General features: G+C 41.7%; 1 protein-coding gene across 1 annotated transcript in view; it reads left to right on the forward strand.

Moving 5' to 3' along the window:
- Positions 1-23436, forward strand: part of SCFD2 (sec1 family domain containing 2) — a 155953-nt gene that overhangs the window by 6234 nt on the left and 126283 nt on the right. The window contains exon 3 of the mRNA XM_083630377.1: positions 13170-13297. Within this exon, the coding sequence (XP_083486503.1) occupies positions 13170-13297 (128 nt within the window). The remainder of the gene's footprint in view (positions 1-13169; positions 13298-23436) is intronic.

Consider the following 23436-nt stretch of genomic DNA (forward strand, 5'->3'; position numbering starts at 1 on the left):
GTGAAATGCATCCTAAACTGTAGTCTGAACTAATGTTTGCAATATTCAACTCTGAAAGAAGTCCATTTAAATTTGAATTGAATTACTGTTTTGGCAGTGAACTTCGGATCAGATGTCATTCTTCATAAAATGTTTGTTGGCAGTGATGGGAATTTTGTAGAATTTGTTATTTCTGAATAAAGGTGTGTGAGAGATATACACACACCTAGAGTTTGGAATCCACCGTCAGGTAGTTCACATTTTAATAGATGTTTCTTCTAAGTATTTCAAATGTATTGGGATAACGGAGAAAGAAGATCTCCTTTCTCTACAGCATGCTATATCTATTTTAAAAATAAATAAATAAATAAATAAATGTGTTTCCAGCCAAAACATCTGGGCTTAGTTTATGGAGTTAGCAAGCAGATTTAATGAATATTTATGGTTGACGTAGGGCTATAAAGCAGAGTCTTTACTTAAATCTAGGGAAACAATTAACTTCTTTAAAGATGAAAATTTTAAATTCTCTGTTCTCTTAAAGTTATTGGACTTCGAACACAACCACTTGAAAAACTGAAAAATGCAGCAATGTCCTTAAAATTATTTAAATTATATTAGTCATGTGCAGAATTTTCCATCGAGAAAACCTTCTTGCTATAATTGCTGACACATTGGTCATTTAGTAGAAATGGATTGCAGAGAATATATATTTTTGGAGAGTGATAATCTTTTTTTCTTTAAGTATATAGTTTATATATTATGAAATAAAACATGGATCATAACTATAAAGTTGTGTGTGTGTGTATACACAATGTGTGTGTGTGTGTACACAATGGTAACATGAACTCCCTCGTTGTGGGTTTTTTAATGAAAGTACAGTTTATAAATATTTAAAGAAAGAAAATAAAGGTGATACTACTTTCTATATTTGGGCACCCACGGAAAATGTGCAAAATGGGCACTATAGAACTTTGTGAAACATGCAAAATTCCAGTCTCCCCATGGCTGTGCTGTCAGTGATGCAGTAACATTTGTCTGAGAAATCAGTTCATAATCCACTCAGATTGCTCAGCTGCAAATCCTTAGCCTTGAAGATATAATAATAATAATGATGATGATAATAATTTTATTATTTTGGTCACAGACCAGTTCCAGCTCACATACAATATCAGGAAAATCATAAAACACGATAGAAAGGCATTTGACTTTACAATTGGGTATAACAGGGACAATACAGATTTAGCAACAGTTAAAAATATATAATTTAAATCTTAATCACTAAAATATAACCTAAAATTGTTGACGATATAAAATTTTCAAGCTTATATACTATAATTGTTTGACATCCGCATAAAAACTATTTAGAAGTTTACATTTTTATGACAGAAATTAAAATTGGGGAAGGGGAGGCACGGGTATCCTGTGTCATACTAATATCCATAGAAGCTTTACAATATATATTAGAATAGATTATTGATACAAACTGTATGAATTGTTTTGATGGATGTAGTTTAAACCCAGAGGAAACAAGAGGATAAGGAAGCAGTCAGAGTATCTTGTAGCAAATGATAGCTCTTTCCAAATAGAAAAATATTCAGATGGAAGCAAATTCTATTCATTCTGTAGCATCAGAATTTTTGTCTTATATACAGTAAATGGGTGAGTGAATGAAAATGACCTAAATATACTTTGAGTTGCCTTATTTAAATCTACTCCACATAGATATGAAGTGTTCTGCATGCACCAGGAAACGTCCTCTGAGTAACTAGCTGCCACATCTGCAAAAATGGACTTGGCCGTGGCTACAATCCCTGAATGTAGATTCAGCTGTCAGCACCTTGTTATTGACTCCTCTTCCATCAGCCTGTTCTTTTCTTTTCCTATTAAGTAACTGTTTGCACTTTTAAAGCACAAAAGAAGAGTGTCTTAAAACCGTCACGTATCTAATGAATTGTCAAGGAACAGACATGCTATAAAGATCAGAACTTTCTTAAAGCGTAATGTGACAGACAATTCTTCAGTGTATGCATTTAATGTATTAATATATATATTTTTATAGGACACCTAAGAACTAACTGTTCAGGAACAAGTGGGTTTGTGAATCACGGCTCAGATTCCATTAACCCACCATGCTTGTGGAAGACAGTGCAAGGATTCCTGCTAGCACCCTACCCTCCCCCCCCCCCCAAAATTAGAATTATACATCATTTTAGGAATTTGTCACCTAGTGGTAGGCAAGTGGAGCTGTATATTTTAAAACCTTCCTTGCTTCATCTGTGTAATCCTACCTTATTTTCTGCAATTTGAAAGACTTTGAGGCCAATATGGGCATAGTGTACTGACTTGCTGCTTCGTAAACTGAGCAGCAGCATCAAATGTTTCAGAGAGATCTGACAGGAATGTACTGCAAGCCTTAGGTGGCAGATGCTGAGGTGATGACAATGGTCCTCACTGTTCCTCCTGAGCTCCTCCCAGCCATTTTCCTTAGCTGGATATCAGAGCTTTATGTGCTACACAGCCTGTCATCCCCCTTGAAATTGCCCTGCTGGCATTAGATGCTACCATATTTTTGGTGTTGAAGTGAAATTAACAGTCAGCTTCTGGTCATGGAATGAGGGAGGCACCATCTTGAGATAGCAAAATACATTATGTTGGCCCTAATGGTGCCTTTAGTCTTGTAAAGAGAGGAGAGAAAGAGAGAATGAAGATGACATAGATAAATTGGATATTAATCTCATGTTTCTGGTTTGGTGTGCAAGCTAGGTTTTGGGTCTGAAAAAGCTGAAGGCTACAGAATGAAATGAATTGTGCTATCAGTTATATTTCCTGGATTAGCAACAATAAAAATCCTACGCTAGCCCTATGAAGCTTGGTGTTGCAGGATGTAATAAACAAAGATGGAATGTTTTTCCTTTGTAAACATTTTATTTTCTAGACAGCTGGATTGCATTGCGCACATCCAGGGATGAAGTGTATCAAGTTATTTGTTATCACAGACACTCAAATATGCCTTAAAACATTATCTGGTATTCTAAATCCAAAGAACATATTGTGATTTTTTTTTGTCTGAACATTTTGTGTGTGTGCCTTTCTCTGTTCCTTTTAGATAACATTAAATAAAAAAAATACTGAGGATTAAGATGTTTGCCCTTTTCTACAAGTTTACAAGATGTTGGGATGCAGGAAATGTTTGCTACATGCTTAAGATATGGGTTTACTTTTGTGGGTTTGGCAAGTAAAAATACTGCTTTGAAAAAATTAGTTGACCGCAGCAAGCAAGCTTATGCTCATTTTATCCCATTAAACATCCCCAGCTGTATGTTGTGCACCTAGTCACATTTACAGTTTTTCCAGGATGCACAACTCTTGACATGTTTGCTTATCTCTTGTGCGTAAATACCATAGCTCATATTTTTTATAATTGAAATACATTTTGCCGTCTTCTGGCTCACTATTTTCACAAAAACGAACTAGAATAGAAAGCAGACCAAAATCCCACCCCCCATTATCACTCTGGGAAGCATTCCATTTTCTTCTGGTGAGGGTAGCAAAAGAACCTTAACTTTCCTCTCCAGTTTAGAGGTGAAGAGAGACTGATACCAACCTCACTGTTGGGCTGAGATTTGGATGTGTAGATCACCTACAAGGAAGCTCCACAAACCCTGGCTCCAAGCTTTGCAAGCTGGAAAGACTGGGTTTGCTTGCTTCTCAACATAACAAATCCCTCTGGAGAGGATGCAGAGATCATCCCTGTGGTTATTGTGCTGGGTTTCTGAACTGTGCAACTGTGTCTCTATCAAACTCTGTCTTGGACTGGGAGAATGCGATCGGCTCAGACCTCATGCCAGAGATTCAGGAGTGAGTGGGTAGGATATTGTTGTTGTTTAGCCGTTTAGTCGTGTCCGACTCTTCGTGACCCCATGGGCCAGAGCACGCCAGGCTCTGTCTTCCACTGTCTCCTGCAGCTCGGTCAAACTCATGTTCGTAGCTTTGAGAACACTGTCCAACCATCTTGTTCTCTGTCGTCCCCTTCTCCTAGTGCCCTCAATCTTTCCCAGCATCAGGGTATTGTATTGTATTGATCTTTATTACGGCCATTGGCCCATCACACGACAGTTTCCCATACCAACATAATGTACTTAAACCTCCAAATTTAAAACCGCCAAAAACTTACAAACAGCAGACAAGAACCAAAGCAAAATAAAAAACAAAGGACCAACATCATACATTACAATAAATTTGTAACATAAATATCGCCCTCTGCTTATAAATTAGTAAAAGACATCCATGGTGATATCACCTAAATACAACCTAAAACATAGATAATAGTTTAAAGGGATTATCCGAGCTGCACAGGAGTCCGTTTCTCTTCTTTAGGGATAGGACGCTGATCAAGAATCTGGCAACCATGAGTGATCTTAGGGGGTCATCATCATTTAATAGATATCTCAGTTTGGCTTCATTCGTATCATCGGCAATTCCCTTTAGATATTGAGCGAGAAACTTGCTCCTGGCCGATGAGTGAAGAGCACAGTCAAGAATTATGTGATGCAACGATTCCGGTGTCCCACAATTACAATCACATAAGAGCGATATCTGTCCATTGGAGAATCTATTTCTCAGCACGTTCGATGGGAAGGTGTTGAATCTTGCCTTTACAAAGGCATATCTATGAGCCGAAGAAGTCAAGGAATTCAAATAGTTTGGGAGCCTTAAGAGGGGTAATAAACCAAGGTTTAGAGGTGAGCAGGTACCATTGCCCAAGATCATTTTCTGCTGCAAGTCCATCTCCTCTAGTTTACAGGTTACTGTTCTTTTAGCTGGAACTATATCCCAACATCAGGGTCTTTTCCAGGGAGTCTTCTCTTCTCATGAGGTGGCCAAAGTATTGGAGCCTCAGCTTCAGGATCTGTCCTTCCAGTGAGCACTCAGGGCTGATTTCCTTCAGAATGGATGCGTTTGATCTTCTTGCAGTCCATGGGACTCTCAAGAGTCTCCTCCAGCACCATAATTCAAAAGCATCAATTGTTTGGCGATCAGCCTTCTTTATGGTCCAGCTCTCACTTCCATGCATCACTACTGGGAAAACCATAGCTTTAACTATACGGACCTTTGTCGGCAAGGTGATGTCTCTGCTTTTTAAGATGCTGTCTAGGTTTGTCATTGCTTTTCTCCCAAGAAGCAGGCGTCTTTTAATTTTGTGACTGCTGTCACCATCTGCAGTGATCATGGAACCCAAGAAAGTAAAATCTCTCACTTCCTCCATTTCTTCCCCTTCTATTTGCCAGGAGGTGATGGGACCAGTGGCCATGATTTTCGTTTTTTTTATGTTGAGCTTCAGGCCATATTTTGCGCTCTACTCTTTCACCCTCATTAAAAGGTTCTTTAATTCCTCCTCACTTTTGCCATCAAGGTTGTGTCATCTGCATATCTGAGATTGTTGATATTTCTTCCAGCAATCTTAATTCCGGCTCGGGATTTATCCAGCCCAGCCTTTTGCATGATGAATTCGGGTAGGCTATGGGTGATCACAAATGTTAACGTGGCTACCAAGACCACTCATAATGTGTAGACCCTTGAGAATTGCATGCAGATGAGTCTACATTCCACTAGCAGCAGAAACATAACAGGAGAAATTGTGTGCTATGTCAATGTTTGATTGCTACTCTGGTGTTCATTTAAAAAGATGTTTTCCAATATCTTTCGCACTTCTCCAAAACAGACTTTTGTTTGGGAAACTGACTTTTGCCATCAGTTGAATAAAACAATGCTTCCTCCCCCCTCAAACGTGCAAATCATCATTGCCACTTGAATCTGGAAGAACTCCAGGAATGTTATAGCCTTGGGATATTCCCAGATGTTTTCAATTGGAAACCCACTGTCTCCACACACCATGCCTCTGAAAACATATGTCTAAACCACTTTATCCATTTGCACCAAAAGAAGTGTTCTCTTACAGGAGAAATTGAAGCCACTGAATTTCTTAAGGCCAAGTGATGTATCCAGTTTCTGTTTATTGATGAGCAATCTAGTAACTAGTGAAGGCTTTCCTTAAAACTGTCAGTCTAAAATTAATCACTTTCTAATTGCTTTTGCATATATAAAGAAGCAATAAAAGCATCATGGATTTTTACCCTGTACCTATTCCTTTGTAGCTGTGAAGGAAAAGGAATTGCTGTTGATTAGTATCTATATTCCCATTTGTGCCATAATTTATCCATCTTGTCCCCCCCCCCAAAAAAATAAACAAACATAATATTAACTTTAAGGAAAAGGGTCAGAAAATGGCTTCCTACATACAAACGCTGATTTGCAATGAATTGATCTTCTGTGTAAGGGTCTTTTCTTTGTATGAAGGTCCCTAAATTGTACCACCCTTAAGAAATCATACATTACTCGGAATGCAAAACACATTAGTGGTAAATAATGTCATGCCTGATATATGTGACATTTTTATCTTGAAAATCTTTCTCTCTCTCTCTCTCTCTCTCTCAAAGAATTAACAAGAAAGAATTAAATATAGGCACTTTTTAATCTTAAATATTGTTATAGAAATAGGAGGGGGAGGGATCCCTCTAAACACTAGGAACAAATAAATACTAGGATTTTGATTGGGGATGGACTAAAAATGGGTAGGCAAACTAAGGCTGAGGGGTCGGATCCAGCCCAACTGCCTTCTAAATCCAGCCCACGGATGGTCCGGAAATCAGTGTGTTTTTACATGAGTAGAATGTGTGCTTTTATTTAAAATGCATCTCTGGGTTATTTGTGGGGCATAGGAATTCTTTTTTCTTCTCCCCCCCCCCCAAATATAGCCCGCCCCCCCACAAGGTCTGAGGGACAGTGGACCAGCCCCCTGCTGAAAAAGTTTGCTGATGCCTGGACTAAAACATAAACTGCAGGGCTGTGGCAGAAAAGGAATTTCTGGCCTACCTATTGCAAACCAGTTTGGCTGGCTGAGGGAAGGGCAGGCCTGTTAGCATTCCAATGGAGAGCCATTGAGGGTTAGCAACTCCTTGCCCCAGCTGTGACCAGAGACTAGAGATTTGGAAGGTTGCCAGGGTAGCTGCTCTGGGGGAGGGCAAGGGGCTTCTGGGCCATGCTGTAAAATCTGGACTCCCTTCCATGCAGACTGAAGGTATAAATATGTGAATAAACCATATTTCTGAAAGCATGACAGTCTCCGTCATGTCTTCCATTCTCCAAAGGGACACAGATCCTGTTTGTTCTCCAGTGACCCCATGCGCTCTGGCCACTGCTTGGCAGAGAGAGGGGGCAGGTGCCGGGCTTTTGTAACAATATATCTGTGCCAAAAATTATCTTGGTGCACAGCCAGTTCCCATAATGCCATCTCCCAAACTAGAAAAATATTTCAAATTACTAGGAACTAGGACTGAGCATGTCTCTCATATTCATTATTATCAGTGTCATATTTATAGGCTCTGGACAGCCCAATGTCTGGGATTCCTCTCACCCTGGAAATATCTGTACGCATACAGGATGCATATAGTCTGCCTTTATTGCACATAAATTTAGATGTACTAGTTAAGCAGCAAAATAGTTACATCTGGTCAGTCATGCAGGCTTATAAAAAGTTGTCCTGGTCACGAGTGATGAGTAAAAATTGCCTTCAGATGATTAGGCAAGGAACAATGTGTCCTTTTTGTTCATTTAGGCCTCAGATAACTAGCTGTGGTATGTGTAGGCAGGTGAACTTAACTGAAAAGCTGAGGTGATTAATTGCTATCTATGGCTGGGAATTTTGAAAAAGCATGCAGTGAATAGAACAACATTTCCCTTACATTTTGTTGTTGGCATCCGTCTGTCTTGAGAGACTGTGAAGTTTGCCTCTTCTTTGGTCAGGGAAGGTTTAGCATTTGCCTTCAGACCAGCCCTGGGATGAATAATCTGAGTTATTCATGCGCAGAAAAGTGTGTGTAACATCTGACTGGGGCACTGAATACTCTGTAGTTGTTGATGCCATGATAGCTTTATGCCTCATATTATGCCAGCAGTGGACTAAATTTGAGCACTTGATCTTTGGATGTGGCAGTTTCCTTTCATAGATGCAAAAAGTAGGTTATGGTAAAAAAAACAAAAAAAAAACCCTGGTAGTATTGCTCTGCTTCTAGGGCTATATATCTCTAAGCCTTTTGGCATCTGAATCAAATAATAATCTCTAACTTTTGAGTATTTGCCAAGACACACAGTTAAATTGAGTCTAGAGCAGATTACGCCATCAAAGTGGCTTGAGGAGTTGGAATGGAATTGAGGAATAAGCTTAAATTGCTCAAGAAAATGCTTACGTTCTTTAATGTTGACTGTCTGGCTTTTAAAATATGCAACTGCATGTTTTGCTTTGAAAAATTATGGGAATTTTAAATGCCATTAATCCAAATGAGGATAATGGTCTGTGACTAGGAAGCTGGGAATTGTTTGCTGTATCAGATTGTATTTATTAGCCTAAGTGGGAGCAGTATTGTTGGATATTTTCAATCTGTTGTTCCTTGTGAAGGAGTTGCTTTGTATGTGAGAATTTTCTACATGAGTACATTTCTCAAACTGGATACCAGCATAGGCCATAACCGCAAAAGTCTATACAAGTTAGTAGCCCTCAGCCAATGTCAGTACCCTGTGTTCCCACACATTCAACCTGAAAGGAAGGCCTGTTATCATTTATTTATCCTACCTTTATTGACTGCAGGTATTCCTGTCACATATGCACAATAAATTATAGGCATGCTAAGGCATTTCCCTCAATGCATGATCTCTGTATCTATGGCCAAGGGCAGGGGTGTGCATGATCAGTGCCAAACCATCCCCATACTGAATGCAGTGGTTCTGCAGGGGCACCGACTCATGCTCTCTTGAATGTGGTGGAACTGTCCCTGAGATTGGAGACACTTATCAAACAAGGTCTCCAACCACTTGAGCAGGCATGAATAGAAGCCGCCACAAACCAACCCCACACAACACTGGGAAGTTCAGGGGGGAAGCAATGTGTGAGCGGGCATTGGGGGGACTTTGGTGCATGCCTCCTGCCACATTTGAGTGTTGCGAATTCCTGAGCACATCTGAAAAGTACCAGCTGACCAGTATTAGAAACTCAGATTTGGCTAGGCGTCAAATGGCTCCTTTAATTACAGTTGCCAAAACAGAATGCCTAGTTGCTATTTTGGGGCCAGGTGGCTTGAAAAATCATACTTTCCAATCTGACTTTTTGGTTCTTGAAATTCATTCTGATTGTGCAGATAAAATATAGAATAGAGTAGAATTCTATTCTGTAGGATAGAGTTCTACAGGATGTATTGCTAGTGTGTGAAAACAGTCAAGATCCAAGGATCTCCAGGCATTGACCTCCAGATGGTGGAGACACCAGACGCCTTCTTGACTTGGTCGCAAGTGGCCAATAGACACAAAATTTGCCTGATACCTGGTAACTTTTGAATGCTGCGGCTGACACACTGCCTTCAACTTTTCCCAAGGGCTGCTGCTATGGTCTTCCTCTCCCCTTGAAGACCTTCTTAGTTTCTGCTTTCCGTGACTTCATATTTAAGGTGTTGCCTCCTTCATCATCAGCTGCCTTCTGCCAAAGGGATTTCTCAGGTCCTAGCCTCTCTCTGGACTTCAGCCACTTCAGTCTTGGCTGCTGCTGCTGCTGCTGCTGCTTTCCACACCACATTCTTTGCCTTGTCTCTTCAGAGTCTCCTCTTTCATTTCTCAAAGGTTCTCTTCTCAGGCTCTTAAGCAGCGCTGAGCCTAACTTTCCGCTCTCTCCGGTTGGAACTCTCCAACCAATTACCAGGCTCTCAGTGAAATTCTGAATTTTGGTTGGCCTATAATTATGACTCACTATGTTTGAATGGAATGCCCAGTAAAGGACCCATCACTTTGTGAATAAACTGAAGCATATACAGTGGTACCTTGGGTTCCAAACACCTTGGGTTACAAACACTTCGGGTTACAGACTCTGCTAACCCGGAAGTAGTACTCGGGTTAAGAAATTTACCTTAGGATGAGAACAGAAATCGCGCAGTGGTGGCGTGGCGGCAGCGGGAGGCCCCATTAGCTAAAGTAGTACCTCAGGTTAAGAACTGTTTCAGGTTAAGAACAGACCTCCGGAACAAATTAAGTTCGTTACCAGAGGTACCACAGTAAAAATCTATGTCCTCCAGCTATTATAACTGTAACATCATAAATTAGATAGTAACAGGTTTTTTTTTGACACACTATAAAACTGACCCTAACACAATGTATCTCTCTGGCTTCAGTTAGGCTTGAAACACCAGTTTTGTCCCACTACACACAGTTAACAATCTAAATTGGTTTTAAAGGATAGTCAATAGAGCATGAGACTTTTAATCCCAGAGTTGTGGGTTCAAGTCCCACACTGGGTGAAAGATTCCCGCATTGCAGGGGGTTGGACTAGATGACCCTCATGACACCTTCCAGATCCACATCCTATGATTCTGTGACAACATTGATAGAGTTTCTAAACAGGGCCCCGTATCTCTCTCTCTCCAGAACCACTGCCTACTTTACATTTCATTGGACCACAGTTCACTACTTCCTCTTCTGCATTAAAACAGAGCTGTACTTTATCTTGAGATTAGCGTTTCCTGTTAGCTCCCAGCAAACTCCAACTGGCATTTGTTCGAAACCAGGATATATGCATGCTTAATGTTTCATTTCAGACAGAAGTCATGTTGGCAGTGGACATGATTTCAAACTCAGACCAAGCTGTAAACTGAGACGGCATCTCTGTCTGCAATAAAATAAAACAAAATCCTTAAAATCTTGAACTATTCAGCATTGTTTACTCAGGATGTGACTTTAGGAGGAGTCCCTTTCTCAGGAGCCTGCCTGGGGATTTTGGAGATCACTCTGAAACATGATCTTTGAATGCTTTGTGAGTTGTCCTATCATATTTACTTGGAACCGAAGAGATGGAGGAAAGCCTATTAAGAAGCCAAGCTTTCTCGGCTGTCAGAATTACAGGCAATCTGATCGAGCAAAGAGTGCTGGTGCCCTGTAGCAAAAGTCGTGAGTCTTTCAAAGGTGCTTGCTTGACAAATAGTCATTATGGTAACTCTGTATCCTGTTTCAGGGCATTGGAGGCTGAATCCAGGTTGTCAAAACTGCATGTACTATCCGTCTGTTTTGGTGGCTCTGCATACTCTCACCATTGTTAGAAACTGGCATATATAAGCTAATCGCCAAATGGCACCTCAACCCTGGGTTACAGTCGCTACAATGGAATGTCAAGGCGCCATCTCCACATGAAGCTTATTGTTATTATTTATTTCATTGCTATGCTCCTTTATATTTTAAAGGGGGGGATTTCAAAACAGTTTACATTAAAACATCAAATGAATGAATATAAGGCCATGCGTTCTTTCTCTTTCAATCGTCTCCAAAACTCATAAAAGCCCTGGTCCCAGTCGTGTGAATGCCAGTTTTTCTTGGTCAAGGTATCATTTATGCACTCTGAATAAGCTCAGGCAAATATTTATTTATTCACATTTTCCATGTCTGCGTTAGGGCCTTCAGAACAGACCCTAGAGCTGAGATTTGAAGAATGTGGAGAAGCAGTATTTGTGTAGAACCTCATCACTTTGATCATGTTGAGAAATCTGATGAATGGTAATGTGGACTCTAGCTCGCTTGTATTCGGAGACTAGCAGCAGTATCCTGCATGGAATGTGTGGCTGCTGTTGGCTTCAGAGGTTGCCTGCTTTACAGGGCATATTGGTAGACAGCCCTCATGCTATGAAGACGTGTTAGAATTGCCAGGTCCAAATCTGAAAGCTAAGAATTGCCAGGTCCACTAGAAAGCATTGTGGTGGGAAGGCGGGAGTCTCAATTAAATACTCTCTTTAGCTACAAATTTTATTTTTGTCCATAGCCATTTGTTTAGATACTATTCCTGGTGCTATCATATCACTTGGCTAGACAGCTGAATCTGTGTATAGAAATAAGTGTGTAGAAACAGCGTGTATCTCCTTTCCCCCATCTTTTGCAAGCAGTAATAAGTCTACAAAACATCCACTTTTGATATTGCAAGTCTTCAAATGTGCCAGTTTGCCATATTTTCTACTTTGCTTTTAAACAGAGTCTGCTATTCTCAACATATTTTTAAACAATTCCCAGTAGCCTTGCAAAGCAAACCTACAACTTTGGGAAGAAATTGGCTTGTAAAAAAACAAAAGCCGGGGAAGGAAATCATTGCCCTCCAGGACTTTTAAAATCTATATTAGCATGACTTGACAATAAACGTTTGTCTCTGCCAAGGAGCTTTCTCATGGGTATTGAGTTTTCTTTCTTTTTCTTTTAAAAGTTATAGTTCCATGTGATCACAATTAATATTGACATATTTGAGATATAGAGCACTTTTGTATGCCATTCAAGATTGACCCTGCATGAAGTTATGCCTTCATATATAACAAAAAATGTATGTCCTCATGCAGCCCCCATTGGAGGATTTGTAGTGCCTCAACACAGGCCTGGATTTGCATGAAGTCAGGGGCAGGCAGGGGAGCAAATGAGAAGACATGTTGCACAGCAGCAGTGGCCTTGGCATATGACCTATCCCAACTCCTTTATTGCTGTACTGAAACTTTGTCTAAAACCACTGCTTGTCCCTCCTTCACTTGTTGTACTTCAGTGAGCTTTATGAATGAGGTGAGATTTAATGCAACACCTCCCAGCTTACCCAGATCCACTTTCCATCAATGGCCATATGAACGTTTACTTAATATTCTGCAAGCCCACCGTTACTTCTGAACCTGGCAAACAGCTTTTCGTTTCAAAAAGTATAGTCACCAAAGTGCATTTCAGAAGAAAGCCTGTTATACTGAAACTGTTGCTGTTTTTGTCGTCATTCATATTCTCAGTAGCTTTGGTTGTTTGCGCAAGCCACTGCTGAACTATTCTTGTAATAATTTTGTGGTAACAGAATCAATTAAATGGATAACCTCTGGTTAATATAACAAGTTACCAAATCAGCCCATGTATTCTTAGTCTGAAGAGAGAGAGAGCAACTCTTTCTGGAAAAAGTTGAGCTTTGTTTCCGTACTTGAAAGTAAATAGGCTATCCACGTTGTAGAAATCACAAAGTTCCAGTCCGTTTGCTTGATTCTTAGCAGATGTTTGGTGTAAACCTGGGTGCTTTTCTTCTTTTTTATATATAGTGATCCAGCTGCTAAATCTCTGTGGGAGTCCTTGATGAATTTCAAGCAGAAAGAAGCTGTGATGGAAGTCAGGAGACACCTAGTGGAAGCTGCAAGCAGAGAAAATTTGCCAATCAAGATGAGCATGGGTAAGTAAGCCTTGGAGCGGGCCTGTGCGTACTCTTAATCTGCGTCCAGCCATTTAATCAGTGTAGCTATTTCTCAGACGCTGATCATTCTGAAATCATTTGTCTTTAAATAAATCTGAGGTTGTTAACTGCGGTTTGGTGACGAGCCATGTGTTTTAGCAATCAGTTTCTTTGGAGCTTGGTGGGTTATCAATCAGTGTTTTGAAATGGATTCAAAATGTTACGCAGTTGTAGCCTGACTTACAGGCTGATAATACACTCATAAAAATATACAATGTCACCTCTTGCCTTTAATGCTTTGAAGTATGAGCCTGGGGATGGAAGGGGTTATTCAGAGCCTTGTTCCTGTGCCCAAAAAAAATGTAGTTTTCTCAGTTTCCACTTATGGCTGTGGCACAGCTCTCATCTCATTCTGTACACTGGTACCTCGGGTTAAGTACTTAATTCGTTCTGGAGGTCCATACTTAACCTGAAACTGTTCTTAACCTGAAGCACCACTTTAGCTAATGGGGCCTCCTGCTGCCGCCGTGCCGCCGGAGCACGATTTCTGTTCTCATCCTGAAGCAAAGTTCTTAACCCGAGGTACTATTTCTGGGTTAGTGGAGTCTGTAACCTGAAGCGTATGTAACCCGAGGTACCACTGTATTGCTTTCTTTGCCTTCAGTATCATGGGGCAACCTTGTATACCATATGGGCAACATTGTATACACCTTAAGCAACTAGGAATTCGATGCCAGCAAGTGAATAGCCTGACAAAGCAGGGGTGGATTGCCCCAGGTGGAAGGTCATTTATCTTATCTTGCCTTCTAAGAGTCTAGAAGCACCCTTCTCCTCCTCCAGTGGTGTTGCAGCATTTGCTGCACACACATGCCGGGCAGAGGCGGGGCATGGAGGGGGAACAGAACCCACCACACCAGCCCAGCCCAGCCCTTGCTGCTGACACCCCCGGGGTGCAGAGGGTTCAGAGAGCCTGCGTGCCAGGCCAGCCTGGCTCTCACTACCAGAGCCAAGTGGGACTGCATTGCACCACCTGTGCAGGGAGGAGGCTGGCTGACGCGGCCCTTGGCAGGTGAAACTGCCCAACGCTGGCCAGGGGGCCATTCAGCGAGGGGGCTAGGGATGCAGTGGCAAGGTCCAGGGCCCAGAAACCCCCAGCGGCAGGCAGGACAGGACAGGAATCCCTGCATGGGAGCCCTCTAAAAATCGTACGCCCAGGGCTACTGCCCCCCGGCACCCGTGTCCTCCTCCACATCCAGCATAGAAACACAAGCTACTTCCCTCTTAGCATGCTAGTAATTGTATTTTTCTCTGCAGCCTAATTATTTTTGTAAGCTTATTTTCACAAGGCTGAAATGGATACTTGGGCACCATCTTGCTGTGGTGGCAGATGGATAGGCAAGTGCCCTATGCTTCCTGTCCCCCCCCCCAACAATGTTGTGTTCGAGATTTGTTTTCCCCCTTCTTTGGGACATAGTATAGTCTCAACAGAGCTCCTAGGTGGAAGAAAAGCAAAGGCTCTACAGTGGTACCTCGGGTTAAGAACTTAATTCGTTCTGGAGGTCCCTTCTTAACCTGAAACTGTTCTTAACCTGAAGCACCACTTTAGCTAATGGGGCCTCCTGCTGCCGCCGCACCGCCACTGCACGATATCTGTTCTCATCCTGAAGCAAAGTTCTTAACCCGAGGTACTATTTCTGGGTTAGCGGAGTCTGTAACCTGAAGCGTATGTAACCTAAAGCGTATGTAACCCGAGGTACCACTGTATTTCAAATCTAGTGTTGTGAAAAAACAGGAAGCAGATCATGTATGCATCCTGTCCCTGTATCCCATGCAAGAGCAGTGCATGAACATCTCTGCCTTCATGATACAGAAAATCAGCTTGGGACTATTTCCTGACAAGTTCTTTTGTTAAAGTGGTCTATAAGTACCGTTGTGTGTTTTTTTTGTTTATTTACCACTGAATGGGAAAGCTGAATAACTGAAACACAGGTGTAACTATTTCAAGTTTGTGTGTGCCTGTTACCTATTTTCCGAATCATAAGCTCATCTGGTATTGATGATTTCATTACTGTCTAAAAATATGAGCCTTTGTGTGTATACACATATATATGTTCAATAAGGAAATACTGAGTGATTGCTTTAAGATACAGTCGTACCTTCTTTGGAACCCGAACGTCCGAAGCGGCTTCTGCAGCTTCTGATTGAGTGCAGGAAGCTCCTGCAGCCAATCAGAAGCCATGCTTGGTTTTAAAACGTTTTCAGAAGACGAATGGACTTCCAGAACAGATTCCATTCGAGTAACCAATGTACAACTATACTGTACGTATAATGCAGAAGAGTAGACACAGGCAAGTGGAAGCCTACATTAAGGCATAATTATTTCAAATAAAATGTAGTAATCACGTGCTGTAATTTAGGGGTAGGTACAGCTGCGGGTGGCACTGTGGGCTAAACCACAGAGCCTAGGATTTGCCGATCAGAAGGTCGGCGGTTCGAATCCCCACAATGGGGTGAGCTCCCGTTACTCGGTCCCTGCTCCTGCCAGCCGAACAGTTTGAAAGCACGTCAAAGTGCAAGTAGATAAATAGGTACTGCTCCGGCGGGAAGGTAAACAGTGTTTCCGTGCACTGCTCTGGTTCACCAGAAGCGGCTTAGTCATGCTGGCCACATGACCCGGAAGCTGTACGCCGGCTCCCTCGGCCAATAAAGCGAGATGAGCGCTGCAACCCCAGAGTCGATCACGACTGGACCTAATGGTCAGGGGTCCCTTTACCTTTTTACAGCTGCTTAAAATAAATTTGATCTTTCCCCTTTCCATATGCAAAATTTGCTGTCTGAGGCTGCACAACCAGGGTCCACAATGGTTAGGCCAAAACTTCATTATGAGCAGTTAACTTTGTGTTAACTTTGTTATCTGAAAGCATTTGTCCCTTGAGCCATTCAGTAATTCCTTATCCCCAGAAGACTGGAAAAATTTAGGGTGACTAAGGAGTTGAGTTGCCAAAGGGCAAGGGCATGTAAGTTACCCATATTAGCTCAGTGCTCCTTCAAGATAGCAAATGCGGGCTTGTTTGGTGTGATCTGAAAGTGCCCTTTAACTTTCCCCCCTCAGCTATCGGTTGCTGGAAAAAACCTCTTCACGCATTCAGAAAGGACAAAGGACAATTGCAAGCCAATGATGTTTTCAAGCTTCTTTTTAGCATGTAGATATTTTAAACTTGCTTCAGCATCTAAATCCAAAATGTAGCATTAACAACAACAACAACAACAACAACAATAACAACAACAACAACATTTCTCTACTGCCTTTCATTTGAGGAATTCAGGGCAGTTGACAATACCAAAACACAAAAATACATATAGTAACAAACCAAAACACTACCACCCAGACAGTTTAAAAGGCCATAGATTGTTTAATTAGTCGAAGGCCTGGGAGAAGAGGAAGATGGACATTAAGCGTTTGCAAATTAACCTCAGAAGCTGCTGGAAAATCAGGGTCCTGATTTATCATTATAGAAGGAGTCATATGCAAGTGCCAAGGCTGAGTAAAAAGGCTATTTTTTCCACTTTAAAGACCTAAATATTATACCAGTTTTAGGAAAACTCTTGTTAAAATTGCCCTCAGGCCAGACCACATCTGAACAAAACACTTTTTGTTACTGGGTGGGTATATGTGGTTTAAATATGCACAGTTCACTTAATTCTAATATTTTTAAATAATCATTTTTTGTTGTTTTAGTTTATGTGGATAAAAAATACAGTGAGAAGGTCCAGAATTCTTCACATTCTATTCCAGGCAAAGAAATATATACTAAGCTGGCATCTAAGAAGAGACATACCGTATTTGTCGCCCTATAGGACGCACGTTTCCCCTCCAAAAATGAAGGGGAAATGTGTGTGCGTCCTATGGGGCGAATGCAGGCTTTCGCTGAAGCCTGGAGAGCGAGAGGCGTCGGTGCGCACCGACCCCTCTCGCTCTCCAGGCTTCAGGAAGACATCCGCAAGCCTTGCAAGCCCGGAGGGAGTTCCCGCGGGCTCGCAAGGCTTGCGGGCGGCAGCTTGCAGCCTGGAGCATGGGGCGCCCTCCGGAGAACGCCTCGTGCTTCGCGCAGGTGTCCGCAAGCCTTGCTCGCCTGGGGGGAGTTGCCGCCGGGCTCGCAAGGCTTGCGGATAGCAGCCTGTTCTGGGGGCTGGGGTCGTGGGAAGCTCGGGCTTCCCCCGCCCCGCGGCTGGGGGGGGATAATTTTTTTTAATTCATCCCCCCCCCCAAAAAAAACCGAGGTGCGTCCTATGGGCCAGTGTGTCCTATAGGGCGAAAAATACGGTACTTCTTTCTCGTTTTCACAACTTGGGGTTGAATATAGCACAGTAGCACCATGGCTGTCAATCATCATAGGCCTTATTTATGAATACTTCCTGAAATATTAACAAACCAAAGAGAAAAGAAGATGCCATGGTCAGGAAACCATCTTCTCCTGAAGAGGCCACCGGTGACATAAAAAAAAAGTTTGTAATTTGCTTGTGTTGGTATTAAATTTTAAGCTGTCTTGGCAGAAAGATGCTGTAAAGCACCTTAAATAAGCAAATAAGTAATGTTTGACAGGATATAATGCACCTTTATAACAAGGCAGCCAGCCAAGTTCTCCCCAGCACCACCATTAAGGAGGAAGTGCAGAAACAGTTATCCCAAGAAATTGGGATGCCAGTGGTTGTGGATGTACATTGGAGAACTCACTTGCTCAGTATTCCTGAGCGAATCCTTTTCTTGTCTGGGTGAATGTGTGCCATATACTCCTATTGAAAAAAAACAAAACTACAGTGGTACCTTGGTTCTTGAACTTAATCTGTTCTGGGAGTCCTGAAACTGTTCGAAAACCGAGGCCGATTGGCTGCAGGAGCTTCCGGGTTTACGGCGTTCAGGAGCCGATTTGTTCAACAACTAAGCCGTTCGAGAACCAAGGTACCATTGTACTGCGTTTGAGCCCACCATTGTATTTGGCTTCCATAGCACTGGTCAGCTTGACCTCCCCTGAGAGAGTGTGTGTCTTTTTGAGTGCATAGAGACCCCTTGGCCCCGTCTAAATGCAGAGTCTCTCTCTTGGTCCCCTGCCCATAAAAACTGACATTTTGCTGTTATTGAACACTCCTCAGATACCAAGATATCTCTATGATGTACATAGAGGATGCTTAGTTGGATATGAAATTAGATTAATGTTTGTTGTTCATTTCTTATGGGTTATACCCAACTATGTCACCCAGGGTTGATGATTGAAAGTCCATTGATTTCCTTTGAGTTTACTCTCAGTGCATCTTAGATGGCAGACATATTAACACCCTGCCTATTTTTAAAAAAAGAACTCAAAGTTGCTTATAATAATAATAATATAAAAAGAAAACAGTATGCAAAACATATACATCAACAGTACGTAGAGTGTTTATGCAGAAGAGCACTTACTGGAACATCAGAGAACTGGAGGGCAGAATTATATACACCTTTACCCTATTCTAGTAAATATTCTGCTAATGTCTGCTTTCTTGTGTTTTGGATATATGTTAAGCCACCTCAGTTGGTAGGCAAGGTTTATTTACTGCTAAATAAATAAAGACAGCCGTCGTGGAAAAGAGCATATAAATATAAATCAATTAAATAACAAACAAAAAAACAGCAATAAAGGAATAATAAAAAAACACCAAGTAGTTAAACATTTATTATTTCAATGCAATATCCATCAATTCAAAATGTATATATTCTTTGCACTGGTTTAGACAAGTCAAGTAGCAAAATGTAGCTGTATTTTTTAAAAAGGTTTTTATAGTGTAACATTCTTGCTAGTGTCCAAAAGGAAGTCAGGCTTGTTGAAAAACAGGCCTCTTATTTTTTCGTTGGGTTTCTTCTTCTTCTTCTTCTTCTTCTTCTTCTTCTTCTTCTTCTTCTTCTTCTTTGCATTTTAACACACTTGAAGATACTGGGTTCCGAAAGAAAGTTCTATTCTGCGTCTAGCTTCCTGAAACAAAGGAGTGTTGTTCCTTCAGGAGAAGTACCGCTTCTTCTTTCCCCAATCCTCACTTCCTTTGCAGCCTCGTTGGTGATCAGATGCATATCTTAGAATGCTTCTGAAAGTGATGGTTCATGATGCTTTTGTTTAAAGCTTTGCTATTAGCATATTATTTGGCAGCAAAAGACACTTTGCTACAAATGTCCTTCTGTGGCTTCAGAAATGGCTTTCCTTGCTTGGCAGTTTTAACAGTGGGCAGTAAATCTAGCCTGAGCCTGAATCCCTTTATTATCTCCCTTTATTGGCATGTTGAATGATGAAAGCTGAAACACCAGGAGGATAACAGAAACAAAGTGCTCTCTTCTGTTACTCTAACCCTCCATTAATGGAAGAAAGCCCTCTCAGTTCTTCCCTAGTAAACTATGCAGAATGCGACCTGAAAGACGAAAGCATCTCATTAAAGAGCACAAGGCAGACCTAGCCTACAGAAACAATATACCAGCGCAGCATGCTTTGTGAAAGAGGTTGGGATAAGGCTACTGTAAATCCCTTAAGTAGTTTGTAACTATCTGGCATTTTTTTTTTAAAAAGTGGGGGGCACCATCAAAGGAAATGGCAGATTTGTTAGGGGTGTAAGGTATGCCTGAACTTTGTCTGCAAACATGAAAGGATATCCAAGATATGAAAGAACACAGCAATATGATCACCTCTGGATGTTATGAAATGAGAGAAATGGGAAGCACAAATTCCTTTTGCCTCCTGTTCCCCCATATCTTTGTAATGCTTGAATTGGAACTTATGCATCTTTTACTTACACACACACACACACACACACACACACACACACACACACACACCTTTCACAAAACTTTTAATGTTGGACCACACCAGTCCTAATGGGAGATATGCAGCTTCAAATATGATCATTATAAAATAGTGTAGCTTATTTGGTGGTGCTCGTCTTTTCCAGCATCTCATAATTTCTGCGGTTTCTGTGAAGGTGAAATAAGACGGTGCAAGGAAGATGTGGTTGCCAATGAGGCAGCTGTTCTGTGTTACTTTCTTTCTCCTTTTGTTACATCTCTATTTGCAGCCGTAAGGGCTAGGAACTGCCTTTGTCTTTAAATCAGAAACGAATTGCTCAAGAAGCTGAATTCTGCACCCAGTACTATGTGCTGCAGCTTCTGTCTTACACTTTTGCAGAACTGCAGAAGCTGGTATATTGCGTAGTTATTTTTAAAATATGAAGTGGTTTGTAAATGCTTTTTTAAAAAAATGAATGGGAATCTGTGAAGGTTGATGCCATAAACACACCTTTCTCCATAAGCCTAGTCTGAAGTGCAGAGGGTGTCCATGAGAGTGAGGGCCTTTATAATGGTGACCTCCTCTGCCTATTGATTTTTTTTTCAAAGCTTGACTGGTGCTCATACAGGCTAAGACTTCTTCATTCTTCCAGGCCCTTTAAGATTTTGATTTAAGTCCCTGTGATCAGGTTGGTGGTTTTAGCATATGTATTGGATGGCTATTTCTGGTTCTGTGCTGAGTATGGTGTTTTATTGTGCTGGTTTTGTATTTGGTTTTATTGTGGATTTTTATGTAGTATATTCTCCCTGTTGTGTTCCTATTTTTTAATTTTAAAGGGGGTGGGGGTGGGGGGGACTTCATCTGGCCAGTGGCCTGAATCCTGGGTTTCCCTGCTCCCAGTCGGCCACGCTTTACAGGTATAATAATAATTAACAATAACGATAAGGTATTATTATTACCCACCCATCTGGCTGGGCCTCCGCAGCCACTCTGGGCAGCTTCCAACAAAATATTAAAATACAGTAATGCATCAAACACTAAAAGCTTCCCTAAACAGGGCTCCCTTCAGATGTCTTCTAAAAGTCTGGTAGTTGTTGTTCTCTTTGACATCTGATGGGAGGGCATTCCACAGGGCGGGTGCCACTACCAAGAAGGCCCTCTGCCTGGTTCCCTGAAACTTGGGAAAGGAAGGGAAATTAATAGCACACCTGGATTCAGTGGGCTTTCTAGGCCCTAATTTGCTGCAGTGCAGTCAATCCCAGCACCAGTGGCCTTGTTCACATTGCCATTCAGCTGATTGCTGGTGACATCAAATCTACCATGCTTCTGAAGAATCAGGAGTGCACTTTAAGGCTCCTGACTGTGTGTGGGCCAAATCTACCCGTTCCACTCCTTATGTCACATATGTTGTCAGATGTGGGGCAGGTGGATGTCATACCCTCCAACATTTCTCTGATGAAAATAGGGACATCCTATTCTTATTTTACTTTTTTATATACCTCACCCATCTAACTGGGTTGCCTCAGCCCCTCTGGGCAGCTTCCAACATATATAAAAAAATAATAAAACACTAAAAAAATTTTAATAAAACTTTCCTATACAGGGCTGCCTTCAGATGGGTTGGATAACTCCATACCCTCCAACATTTCTCCAATGAAAATAGACATGTCCTGAGGAAAAGCGGGACATTCCAGGATCAAGTCAGAAACTGGGATGGCTTCTGTAAATCCAGGAATGTCACTGGAAAATAGTGACACATGGAGGGTCTGGGTTGTGGTCTTGAGGAAACTGCCTTGAAGACCTTATTAGGCTTCAGGGCCAGAGGTTCCATTTATTTGGCATCTCATAAGTACAAATAATAAATCCTGTGCTGGATTTAACAATGCCAGTTAATTTACAGTGGTGGGAAAATAACCATAGTTTACTGCTGAAGAAAAGCATGGATATTGACTGATGAAACCGAAGTGGTCTTTGGATTACAACCTATTTAGGCATTACACACAGGATGGAGGTAGGGTTTCTGTAGGAATAAGGGAAAATTACCATCTTTAGTGGCATGTCCTTGGAGGACGAGGGAACGTCGTTCAGCTGGATGTGATTCGTTGGCCTTAGTTCAGATATCTCTGATGCCGCTTCCAGCTGCAATAAAGCACTGCTTGTCTAAAGTGTATAATCTTGATGTGAACAAAAAACTGAAACAAAAATAGGCATACTGTCATTAGATTAAATGTATGTACTGACAGATCTGTAATACATATTAGGTTTGTGTCCCTAGCTAAATCAATTTTCACTTACCCTTATAAACCACGAAAAATTAGAACCAAAATACTGTTAAATAAAACCTGTGTGGAGACATTTACAAGCCAAATATGCTGGTAGTATGTTATCTTTGCATATTAAATTATGGCTGGCACATGGACACAGAATGCTTGGCTGACCTTACTTTTTCCTGTAACAAGGGAGTTTGCTGACAATGGTCTTTTTCTTGGCATATCTTCCAACAAAATTTTGAGACTGAAGATACAGCAGGATCCTAATCTCAGTGTTTGTTTGTTTTTAAGATAGAAAATCGAAATACTCAAACTCAAATTCATATCTGAGGATTTTTACATGTCTAGCTGTGGATATATATTTTTAAATAAAGCTAATCTAAGAATAATTAAAGGGAAAGTGTATTGATAAAGTGTTCCCTATACATTCTGTATTCAGTGATGTAATTTTACAAATACTTTACCGTATTTTTCGCCCTATAGGGCACACCGGCCCATAGGGCGCACCTAGTTTTTTTTGGGGGGGGGGAATAAAGAAAAAAAATTATTCCCCCCCCAGGTGCGGGGCTGGGGCGGGGGAAGCATGAGCTTCCCCCGACCCCAGCACCCAGAACAGGCTGGTATCCGCAAGCCTTGGGAGCCCGGTGGGAACTCCCGCGGGCTCTCCGGGCTTGCGGATATCTGTCCGAAGCCCGGGGCGCGCTGCTCAGCACGCCCCAGGCTTCGGGGTGCAGGCTGCTATCCACAAGCCTAGGGAGCCCGGCGGGAACTCCCGCGGGCTCCCAAGGCTTGCGGATAGCTTCCTGAAGCCTGGAGAGCGAGAGGGGTCGGTGCGCACCGACCCCTCTCGCTCTACAGGCATCAGCGAAAGTCTGCATTCGCCCCATAGGACGCACACACATTTCCCCTTCATTTTTGGAGGGGAAAAAGTGCGTCCTATAGGGCGAAAAATACGGTAATTTTAATCCAATATTTGTAAGTAATATCTACTTTCTTGGTCTCGTGCTCATTTTTATGTTGTTTTTTGTCCCCATGTCAAAATGCAAATATTATTATTTTTTGTTATTAT

The sequence above is a fragment of the Podarcis filfolensis genome (genome assembly GCF_964270895.1).
Source record: "Podarcis filfolensis genome assembly, chromosome: 9".
Taxonomy (NCBI): Eukaryota; Metazoa; Chordata; class Lepidosauria; order Squamata; family Lacertidae; genus Podarcis; species Podarcis filfolensis.